Source organism: Lemur catta, chromosome 15 (genome assembly GCF_020740605.2).
Source record: "Lemur catta isolate mLemCat1 chromosome 15, mLemCat1.pri, whole genome shotgun sequence".
In the NCBI taxonomy this organism is placed as follows: Eukaryota; Metazoa; Chordata; class Mammalia; order Primates; family Lemuridae; genus Lemur; species Lemur catta.
Window position 1 is genome coordinate 44,544,103 of NC_059142.1, and position 11,856 is coordinate 44,555,958.

The window sequence follows — 11,856 nt, forward strand, 5'->3', positions numbered from 1 at the left end:
GCCAGAAGGCAGCCGGTACAGTGCCTGGTGCACAGTAAGTGCTTAATAAATGACAGCTACCTCCAATCTGAAACTAGATGGTCACGTCCAGGAACTCTTCTTCCCCACTCAGGCTGTACCAAATTAGCACAGCCCCAGCTGGCGTTTTCTATTTGATGGTCTCAGAGGCCTCACCAGATGGTGAGAACCTGAAACTATTTCGGAGGCAGCTACTTACATTTCCACCCCCACGTGGTATTGAGAATCAAAGAGCACAGGTTCTCCTCTGCCGATGCCAGGAATCTCTGGTCAAGCACCCAGCGCAGCCACAGTGCTCAACCAGCTACCCAGCCTCTGCCAGAAACCAGGCTCAGGGGCAACTAGCCAAGCGCGTCATTTCTGGCTGAGTCCTCCAGCACTGACTGGCTTATATCCAGCGACCATAGGCTGTCAGTAGCATTCAGCTAACTAGGGATCACGTTCTGAGGCTAATTGACAGTAGCAAGCTGATGGGAAGATGGATCGCTTAAGGCTGGGTGAGATGGCTCACACCTGTAATCCTAGCACTCTGGGAGGCCTGAGGAGGGAGGATCACTTGAGGTCAGGAGTTCAAGACCAGCCTAAGTAAGAGCAAGACCCCGTCTCTACTAAAAATAGAAAAAATTAGCCGCATGTGGTGGCTGGTGCTTGTAGTCCCAGCTACTCAGGAGGCTGAGGCAGGAGGATCGCTTGAGCCCAGGAGTTTGAGGTTGCTGTGAGCTAGGCTAACACCACTGCACTCTAGCCCAGGAAACAGAGTGAGATTCTGTCTCAAAAAAAAAAAAAAAAGATGGATTGTTTAAAACTGGATGCTCTCTCTTGGCCTCTTTAGCTGTCAAAATAAATAAATAAATATTAGCTGTCAAAATAAATAAATAAATAAAAGAAAAAATATTGGATGCTCTCTAGATATTTTAATCAGTGTTTTTGTCAGTTGGCTGGTTGTGGGCCACTGCTCTGAAAATTTTCCAAGCTAGAAGGTTCTGGACCATGCTCAGTGGTCAGGACTTTTGTCCAAGCTTCAGAGCAGATCAGGGTAGGTCTATTTGTTGAGAATCTTTTTGGCCCTGTCTATAGGTCCTTCTGTAGCCCACCTGTGATCCCAGTTATAACCCCCCGGCTGCAGACTGGTCTGGTCCGTGGCCTGTTGGGAACCAGGCTGCCTCACCACCTGAGCTCCAACCCCTGCTCCCCACCCCACCCCCCGCCCCCGGGGAAAAAGTCTTCCATGAAACTTAGGAACCCACCACACAGCAGGAGGTGAGTGGTGGGTGAGCGGCAGGCAAACGAGCGAAGCTTCACCTGTATTTACAGCTGCTCCCCATGGCTCCATCAACACCTGAGCTCCGCCTCCCCCCACCAAAGTCTGTGGAAATATCATCTTTCAGGAAACCGGCCCCTGGCACCAAAACTATTGGGGACTGCTGCCTTAATGTAACTCAAACCACTACCTTCCCTGTGGTTTTCTTTTCCAAGCACATGTATCTGGGCTTGATCAGCACTATAAAATATTCACTTTCCAAATTCCTGTCAGAAAAATACCTCAAACATCTCATGGTCTATCTATGGCTAGAAAAAAAAATGGATGATATGTAAGGGGTCTGGGAGAAAATGTATCTAAAGCCCATGACCTTAAAACCAGATGTTCTCTGCCTCGTAAAACCTCCAAGTCCCTACATGTCTTCCCCATAAATTCCACTATGCCCATTCTCAAGGAAGCTATCTAACTGGCACGCGGACCTGGGAGCTACTATGTCTGGTACACCGTGTTAGCCTCCTCTCTCATCTACCTCTATGAAGTGTGAATAATGCAATCATGGAATTTTTAATTTCTTATTTAAATTTTTGAGTGGATAAAGCAGTCAAATGTTTAAAACTCCCAAAGGCAGTTGGGACTCCCAAATGTCTATATAAAAACCCCAAAGAGTCTACAAATTATTTGAAATAATGTGAGTTTAGAAAGGTGGCTGGATATAAGATTAATATTAAAAAATCAGCACAGTGGTCACTTCTGGAGGGAGAGGGGATGAGCTAGAGAGGAGCACACAGGTATTGGTAATGTTCTAGTTCTTGGGTTGAGTGGTGGGGTATTGTAAATTCATTACATTATCAAAAACAAATGCACATATAAATAAAACAAAAGGTGACTATGCCTGGATCAAAGATGAGCATATGTTATGAATCAAGGATTATGATCAATCTAATCCTGTATAGTTGAGATCCAATAAAAGAAAAATACAGAGAAAAAGATACAATGTCAAGTCCCTTTCCCATCCCTATCTCCACACACCCAGTTCTCACCTCCTCTTGCTGAAGTAACCACTGATTTTAGTTTCTTGTATATCCTTCCAGCCAGAGTTTCTTTATGCAAATATAAGCAAATACAAATACAAAGTCTTATTTATTCCTCTGCTCCTTTTACACAAGAGGTGGCACTCTATACACAAGGTTTGGCACCTTTGTGCAAACCTCACCCAGGGTTTAGATGGCCTTTAGGAGGACTTCAGACACCAGAGACGGTATAGGACAGTCATGGCTTAGGTAAGACTCCTAAAAGTTCAACTCATATCAGATGCTCCGAGAATATTCATGGGTCAGGAATGCTCGGTATATTCTATGCTACTCTAAATCTCCTTCTCTTTGGGCCAAAGAAATCTCCAGAAGACTGTGTGCTTGGATCACCTTGCTACGGTTCCCCATAGAATTGTGTTAACCAAGTTAAGCTTTGGTGCTCTATCGAGAGATGCTGTTACGACCCGAATTCTGTCCCCTGCTGATTCATGTTGAAGCCCTAACCCCCAGTACCTCAGAATGTGACTGAATTTGGAGTCACATTCGAAGAAGTGATCAAGTTAAAATGAAGCCCTAAGGGTGGGCTTTATCCAATCTGATTTGTGTCCCTATGTGAAGAGGACACTTGGACACACAGAGGGACACCGGGCATGCACACACACAAAGGAAAGACCACACGAGGACACGATGACAAGGCAGCCATCCATCTGCGAGCCAAACAAAGAGGCCTCAGAAGAAACCAAACCTGTCCCTACGCAGATCTTAGACTTCCAGCCTCCAGAACTGTGAGAAAGTAAATTTCTCTTGTTCACATCATCCAGTGTGTGACACTTTGTTATGGCAGCTCAAGCTAACTCACACAGATGCGATTAAGAAATTGCCTTTTGGAACCCGATAGTCTGGGATATTGATGGGATGTTGTCCACGATGTCACAGTGTTCCAACAGCACCTGGGAAAGCTGTGTTTATGGTGAACAACTGATTTATTTCTATCTCATGGATTCTGAGAATCATCTCATGGATCTTGTTTCCCTTTTTGCTGTGGGTGCTAAGTACACATCCAAAATTTCACTTCTGCTTCCAGCAATCAGATTGGAATGTGTTTTGTGGGTTAAAAGGGCCACAGCTTTATTTGTCTGCCTTTATTTTAATTAGCAGTGGCAACATTAGAAAAACAAAAGAAAAAAGAAAATAGTTTCCTCTCATCCTGATTTCTTCATTAATTGTATCTTTTTTTTTTTTTTTTGAGACAGAGTCTCGCTCTGTTGCCCGGCTAGAGTGAGTGCCGTGGCATCAGCCTAGCTCACAGCAACCTCAAACTCCTGGGCTTAAGCGATCCTACTGCCTCAGCCTCCCCAGTAGCTGGGACTACAGGCATGCGCCACCATGCCTGGCTAATTTTTTCTATATATATTTTTAGTTGGCCAGATAATTTCTTTCTATTTTTTTTAGTAGAGACGGGGTCTCGCTCTCGCTCAGGCTGGTCTCGAACTCCTGACCGCGAGCAATCCACCCGCCTCGGCCTCCCAGAGGGCTAGGATTACAGGTGTGAGCCACCATGCCCGGCCCATTAATTGTATCTTGTTGGACAAGAATCCATAATTTTTATATGTGGTCGCAAACCATTTTTGTGATAAGAAAAGGTTAGTTAGCTAGCTGGTCAGAGATACGAGCAAAACCTGTCTTTCTTTCCCTCTCTTTTAACAAAGTTAAGCCTTTTTTAAGTGATTTAGAATTTAATCTCAGACTTTAAAATGAGATGACAGTCCATGCCTGCGACTTTCTTCTAAACAATCAATTTAACAAAAAATGACATCTAACTAGTCCATGAGATGAAAAAAGTGATGGTTTAAATTCAAGTTATTTCCCACAGCACTCATCTTCGAACTCCTTTTTTTGTCTTACTCTGCAACTTGGTCTCCTGGTCCAAGCAGCCTACTGAGTGAGCTCTCAACACAGAATTTTCTTTGGACCATATTAATTTCTTTGGACCCCTCAGTTGATATGGTCCCCGCCCAAGCACTCTCTTCCCTCTCAGGGCCAAGCAAGTATCCTCTCATCACCTCTCTAGTACTGCCTACTTCATTTTAAGCTACGCTGTTTAGTCCAGTGACTCTAACAGGAGGTAATAAAGAGCAGAAGTCAAGTGCACGGAGCCAGACCAACTGGGCCAAATCCCACCTCTGCTACTAACAAGCTGCGTGACTTTTGGCCAATTACTCAACTTCTCTGAGCTTCAGTTTGCTTATCTATACAATGAGCACAATCATTGTAAGGGTAGTGAGAACCTCAATGTAAGTATTTGAAGCACAGTTCCTGGTACCTATAAAGTGCTTGAGAAATGTTAGCTAGCCACAGAAATAAAATCAACTCTTGAGAGCTTTAGAGCTATATCTCTACTCCACATTCCTAGGGAATTTTTTCAAATAAAAACCATGTTTTAAATTTTCCAAGTTAATTTATAGTGATGTCTGCAGACTCCCACTTTTGTTCATCCCACCGTGTGTTCTCCACACGAGTCATGAGGATACTTGACTGTCATGGTCCTGAGTGAGCTGCCCCCCATGGCTGGCTATGCCCTGGACGAGGATGCGGTCCTGGGTACAGAAGAGAGTCAAGGTTCAAACCTTTGAACTCAGGTTCAAAACCCTGATCCCAGGGTCCTCACCTGGGTGATCTTGGGAGCTATTTAACCTCTTGGGGCTACCACTTCTCCTACAAAATGGGAACACTGACATTTGCCTTCCCTGGTATTTTGATCTTGAACGATGACTGACCCAAGCTGGCCGAGATCCCTGCAGGGGCCGTGTGTACACTGCCCGATGCCCGCGCCTGTCGACATTCCCTGCCTGTCTTCCTTAGCGCCACTCACAGCAAACATTTAAGGGGGCTTCTCCGTGCCAAGCACTGTCCCCCATACTGGGGGTTCAGAGGAGAGTGAAGCTGGTGCAGTTTCTGCCCACCGGGAGCTCAGCCTGCATTTCACAACTCTTCCCTGCTCTTCCCGACTCAGCACAATCCCTGCCTGGGCCTCCCCCTGACCGGGCCTCATTCATTTCTTTTTTACAGGAGCCCTATCGCTTTTTAACAATTTTAAATCAAACTTGGCTAAAGCACCACGAAGTGGCTTCTTCAGTGGGGTTGGTACCCACGGGGCACTTCCTCCATCTTGTCTTTCTTTCTTTTTTTTTTGAGAGACAGAGTCTCGCTCTGTCACCCAGGCTAGAGTGCCGTGGCGTCATCATAGCTCACTGCAACCTCCAGTTCCTGGGCTCAAGCCATCCTGCTGCCTCAGCCTCCCCAGTATCTGTGACTACAGGCGCACGCCTGGCTAATTTTTCTATTTTTAGGAGAGATGGGGTCACACTGTTGCTCAGGCTGGTCTCGAACTCCGGAGCTCAAGCGATCCTCCCGCCTCAGCCTCCCAGAGTGCTAGGATTACAGGCGTGAGCCACCGCGCTGGCCCATCTTATCTCTCTAAGCAACTTGAACACATGTCTGCTTAGAGAAATGAGCTCAACTGACGCACCAGCAGGAACATCATGTTCCCATGGTCAGATGCAACAGACAAGGGAGGAAGGAGGGCAGGATGGGAAAAGGAAAATCATCTCATAAAATTTGTCAAGGTGTGAGTCCCAGCTTTTCATTCTAATGCAAAACACCGTTGACTCGAGGCCTAGTTTTTACCACCACCACGACCACCAGCTCCCCTTGCTGTATACAGCCAGCTTTCAGGAGGGCCCCCAGGGAGCCCGGCCTTCTGTTGTCACACCTGTATGTGGTCGCCTCCCAATGATACCAAAGTGGGTCTACGTGACCAACAAAATACTACAGGAGGACTACAGGTTTGTCACTTCCAAGATCAGGTTATAAAAGACAATGCAGCTTCCATCCCGGTCACTCTCTCTCCTTCTCTGGGATCCCTCGCTTTGGGCAAAGCCAGCTGCCACGTCTGAGCAGCCCTGTGGAAGGCCCACGTGACTGGGAACTCAGGACCCTGAGCCAGAACCACCCACTGACCCACTCCTGGATTCTGGACCCTCAAAAAATGTGTGAGAGAGTAATGTGTGAGAGTACCCTACAACTTAGTGGGTTATGTTTTAGGGTACTCTCACATTTGTTAAGCAGCAACAGATAACAAATACACCACCCAACCCATCTTCAAACCTCTCTACCTCATTCTTGTTTTGATAATACAGAAAAACATTATCTTCTTTCTGAATAAATTGTCCAAGCACGGCCAGACTGAATTACCGTGCGTAGGTCTCACTATTTACACAGTAGAATGACTGTCCACGACCTGGGGGACCTGGGATCCTGGGAGGTGTGAGGAGGGGAGTTAGGAGGCCCACGAGCCGCCTCTGATTGTGTACACATGTGCTTTTGCTAGAGCAGGGGCCAGAGCTTTCCTTACTGAACCCAGAAAGGTTGAGAAGTGTGATGAAGGATGGTGTTGCAGAACAGCCTAAAGAGGTCAGATCTTTTCCACCTGGAGAGATGAAGGCTGATGGGGAAGGATCCGAAGTTACAAAGTCACCGCAGCACAGACAAGGCACCCAGGGACCACAGTGACAAGTCCCCAAATGCTAAAACGATGGGGCCTACCTCCCTCCACCTCAAGGCCACTGGTCAGCAGATGCTGATGCTCCCTGGAAAGATAAAGCATCGCGACTCAGCCAGCCACCCGGCCCTCAACCTGGAAGTGACTCAGACAGAAGAGTGGGGAGGGGGCCACTCAGCACTGGCAGGAAAATGACAGGGAGCCGAGAAGCATGGCATCCCTGCTGAACGTCTGTGCCCAGCAGAGAGCGGGCTGACCTATCTTCTTGTCTGAGTCTCAAGCACCTCCAAGTTCAGCTCAGGTCTGTATCAGTGAGACATTTACCGAGCACCCGTGTCAGGGGCTAGGCCAACGGGGTGAACAAGGACTCATCCCTGCTGCCCAAGACCGTGCAGGCTGGTCGGACCCAGACAGCCAGAGTCCCGTGGCAGCCGTGAGCGCCAAGAGCAAGGGCTGCCCAGGAGAGGCCAAGGAAAGTCTGAAGGGAAATGACCCCTGAGCCGAGCCTGCCAGGCCGAGGACAGGCGGCAGGGTGCTGTGGGCACGAGAACAGCGTGTACCAGGGCACAGGGGCGTGAGAAAGCAGCGCATTCCTTCCATGGTCCATTATGGGAACCGGAGTGTGGGGATGAAGAGGTCAGGGAGCCCCGTCTATGGTGCCAGAATGAGGGCCTTGTGCTGACAAGCGGGGCCCTGTCCCGAGGGTCTCCAGGAGCGGCGTGACAGCACCGGATAGGAGTGTTAGAAACCAGTGGCCTTGGGGAGAGACTGAGGCCAGTAAACAGCCTGGGCTGGTTCCAGTGAAAGCTGAGGAGGCCTGAGCTAGCATGGGTGGGCGCAGGGGGAATCGGGGAAGGGATAGACTGGAGATGCTTGAGTGGACTCAAAAGGACTTAGTTTTGGGGGTGATGAGAATGTTCTAGAGCTAGACAGTGGTGACAGTTGCACACGGCTGTGAATGTACTGTCACTGATGACAAGTTAGATATTATTTGTATTTTACCACAATAAAAAAAACAAGACCTGTTTGATTGGATATGGGATTGAAAGAATGGAAGATAAGGTTCCTGGATTAGGTTCCCAGGAGGATGTGGGTGCCACCAGCTAAATTAGAACATGCCAGAAAAAGATAAGGGAGGAGGACAAAGTCACAGAGGTGCAGCTGGGTTTGAGGGGCCTGTAGGACACTGGGGGGAGACATCGAAGTCTGGCCCAGGTTACGCCTGAGGCTCGGGGCAGAGGCCGGGGCTGGATTTGGGTGGCAGATGTGGCTTTGGGGAGGGGGCCCGTGGAGACACAGAGAGGCACGTTGGGCTCCAGGGAGGATACAATCAAGAGCCTGCAGAGACCAGGGGTGGGGTTCAGACCCAGGGAAAGTCAAAGTCTCCCTGGGGAAGAGGATCTAGCAGGTCAAGAAAGGAGGCTTTGGGGCATGACCCACAGTCCAAGGCAGCAAAGGGGTCCAGTGAGCCAAGGGCAGGACGTGTCCCTTGCATTTGGCACCAGGTGGTCCTTGGTGGCCCCTGAGTGAGAGGAGACCCGATGGCGGGGGGTTGGGGGGTTGGGGGGTTGGGGGGCTGAGGCAGGCCTCCGTCAGGTGAGGACTGTCTGAGAGGAGAGGAAGCAGAGTCCACGATTACAAACTGGCCCGCGGAGAGGTTCGACAGAGAAAGGACATGGCTAGATAGGGGGACACGACATAAACGGAAGGGGTGGGTTGTTTGATTTTTCTTTTCCCTAAAAAAACAAGAGTTACCAGCTGTGTTTGCAGCCTGAGGGAAAGAACCAGAATTGGGGCTGGAGAGTCTAAAAGTGGTGGTGGGGGAGGATAAATGTGAGGTGGGGAGTGAGGGAGGGACGGGCTCAGAGCCCAGCTGCCTGGCGGTGGATGTCCCTCTGCAGCCGGCGGGGACCCTGGGAGGATGGGTGGGGAGGCAGATAAGCCTGGAGCCGGGCCCAGGCAGGAAGTTGAGGGAGTTCCCCCCAGACGGACTGTTTTCTAGGTGAAGACGGAGCTGAGGTCATCTCCTGAGGACAGGCGGGCTGCAGCTGGGGCAAGGTTGAGGGGGCCGAGGAGTCCTGGGCTAGAAGGAGGGGAGGGGGCCGAGGCTGGCGAGGACCTCAGCCGCAGGCGCAGAGTAGGGACACGGAGCACGCTGGCAGGCCATCACTGCAAACGCTGGTCTGGGGAGGTCCAAGGGGTGGCAACCAGGTCCCAGCCCCTCTGCTAACCCCAGTGTTGGCCCTGCACTGTGCCTTGTGGCCTCCGGGTCTCAGTTTCCCCAAGGGTAAAACCAGGCAGGGGCCTGAGGAAGCAGTCTCCTCTCCCTGCTCCAAGTCCTGCAGTTCCAAGGTCTGCCCTGAAGGCACCCAGGGAAGGGAGGGAACCGTCCGTCTGAGGCGGGGAGGGTGAAGAGAGAGCTTGGCCCTTCTGGGAAAGATCGAGAGCCAGAGGAGCAGGAGTCCCAAGGCAGGGGGTGTCTGCAGAGTGGGGTGTGGGGTCTGGGCAAGAGCTGGGACGCATGGGCTGGAGTGGACAGAGGGAGAGTGGGTGGTGCAGGAGCCGTGACTGTCAAGGTGGGCTGGGACCCTATAGTAAACATCAGTATCATTCATTCGTCACTGCATGCCCAGCAGGTGAGTCACCTTCTTTTACCCATTCTCAGCCTCACACCACTCCCTGCCATAGGTTCTGTTTTCGTCCCCATTTTACTGATGGGGAAAATTGGGGAAAAAGCTCAAAGAGGCAAAGGACACTGGTCTCAAGGACTAGATCAGGGCTATGGCTCCAGACAGATGGTCGGGTCTCCGAGAATGGAGGTTCTAGGGCTGATGCCCTGCTAACTGACCCGTGCATGGACAAGTCGGTCATTTCAGAGTCTCAGTGACACCATCAGTCAAGTAGGATGATCATGAAGATACCAGATGTCCTGCCTTCGTGGGGATCCGATGCCCAAGGAAGCACTGGGCAGAGCAGCCTGGCAGACTGGCTGTGCCAATAGCCAACTAGCCCACCCCACCCAGGCACTGCCCTGAGGCTCAGCTCAACTGTCGAGCATTGTCCAGGGACTTCACTGCCAAAGAGCTGTGCAATTTGCCTGCAACCCCCTCACCCCCATTCTTTGCCCACGGAAGTGACTTCTGACAAGGGGATAGTGAATGTTCTGTGGTCCCCCCCTCCTTTCCCAGCACGCAGACCCGACTGAGCCCCTGCATTCAGGTGGTCCCCGACGAAGCAGAACGAAACTCTCTTATCTCAAGACAAAGGTTCAAAATCAGCTCTTAACTGGACGATAAACCAGACTGCAAAGGTAGGCAGCACCCCCGCCCCTTTCCTGTGTGCGAGATTTAATCATATCCTCACAGGCACATGAGAAATGAGATCCAGTATAAGTTTTTGATCATTTAGGATTAAAAAAAGTTGTAGCAACAATTTAAACTATGATCTGTCTTCTTGTGTCTGACAAATTGATTATATCTCATTTGTAAATAAAAACAATTGGGAATAGGTTAGGCTATGAAAAGAAGCAGTGGGTAGAACAAAAATTATGGAATCGCTCATTTCTTATTCCCTCCCCAAATTTAGCCAACAGCAATTCACTCGGGTCTAGAAACGTACGCTATCTCTAAAGCATGCTGATAGACTTTGGCTTAGGCTGGGTGCAGTGGCTCACGCCTATAATCCCATCACTTTGGGAGCCCATGGCGGGAGGACCACTTGAGATCATGAGTTCTGGATCACCCTGGGCAACATAGTGAGACCCAACTCTACAAAAAAATTTTAAAATTTAGCCAGGTATTGTGGTGCCAGCCTGTAATCCCAGCTACTCGGGAGGTTGAAGGCTAAAGTACAAGGATCTCTTGAGCCCAAGAGTTCGAGGCTGCAGTGAGCTATGATCATGCCACTGCATTCCTCTGGGTGACAGGGCAAGACCCTGTCCCTGAAAAAAAAAAAGAAGAACTTGGCTTAGAATAAGGGTTTTTTTTTTCCCTAAGCTCTTCTAAAAATGTCAAAATGGAATAAACTTTAGTTCTCAATTGGAATGTCTTTCTCAATTGTTACAAACATCAAACCCAAATGATTTAACATGTGTTTTAAGGATCACAGAAAAGAAAAAATGAACCTAGGTAGAAAAATTGGTTTTATAGTAGAAACATCAGACTTACAGTTTTCCTGGCCCTCAAGGCTTGAACCTGGAAGAGACAGAGGAAATATGTTGAATTCAGAAGCTCCAGTTCTCTCGAAGTCAGAGTGAGGTGGGAAGACAGTAAAAACTCACAGAGCAGGAGTGTCAGCAGGACTCCAAGCTGCATCTTGCCCCCTCGGGCCCACCCCGGCCGCGTCCTGAGCTGCGGAGACTGCCAGGCACAGTTAGTTCTGCCTTCGGGCCATGCCTCTGAAGCAGAAGGCACTTCCCACGCGCCGCAGATGAGAAAACTGCCCTGTGAAAAGCAGAAACCACTCTGGTAACTTCCCCGGGCGGCTGCGGAGAGACCGGCTGTGTCCCGGGTCAGGTAATGGCAGCCATTGCTGGAAACCAGGAACAATGAGGCCTGGGCTGGCCCGATATCTCCTCAGGAAATGACTGGCCTTCCTGAGGGGCCACCGAGCGCAACAGTCGCTTTGTTTAGTTTCTTTAGGGGAAAAAACAAGGCACGAGTGACATTTGCCTCAGCGTTCTTGACCCTTCCGTCCCGCCTGGGCTTTGGGGGCCCTTCTCAAGTTGGGTGCGGGGTTCCACCCTGCCTCCACCCAAAGGGCTTCTCCCCCTGGGCACCCAGCAAGATCCCCCTGCTTTTCCTGTGCTCCTCTCAAAAGGGGGCTCTTTCCACTCAGCGTTAATCTGGGCCCCCTAACTTTCCTGGGCTGACTCTATCACCAAATCTCAAAGTCTGTCAGAGAGACCTGCTGAACTCGGAACTCGGTGGATCTAGAATGCTCTCCTGGCCTCCCCAGTGGGTTTTGGGGATGACTTAGGCAGCCCT

The 11,856-nt window shown here is 49.9% G+C and overlaps 1 protein-coding gene across 2 annotated transcripts in view; it reads right to left on the reverse strand.

The window, feature by feature from the left end:
• Positions 1–11,418, reverse strand: part of PECAM1 (platelet and endothelial cell adhesion molecule 1) — a 50,386-nt gene extending 38,968 nt beyond the window's left edge. The window contains exons 1-2 of one of the 2 annotated variants that reach the window (XM_045525823.1): positions 11,151–11,418; positions 11,038–11,064 (exon numbers count right to left, since the gene is read on the reverse strand). In XM_045525823.1, coding sequence (XP_045381779.1) covers positions 11,038–11,064; positions 11,151–11,184 — 61 coding nt within the window. In that variant the 5' untranslated portion in view covers positions 11,185–11,418. The remainder of the gene's footprint in view (positions 1–11,037; positions 11,065–11,150) is intronic. The other variant, XM_045525822.1, reaches the window with a different exon arrangement.
• Between the last annotated feature and the right edge of the window lie 438 nt (positions 11,419–11,856).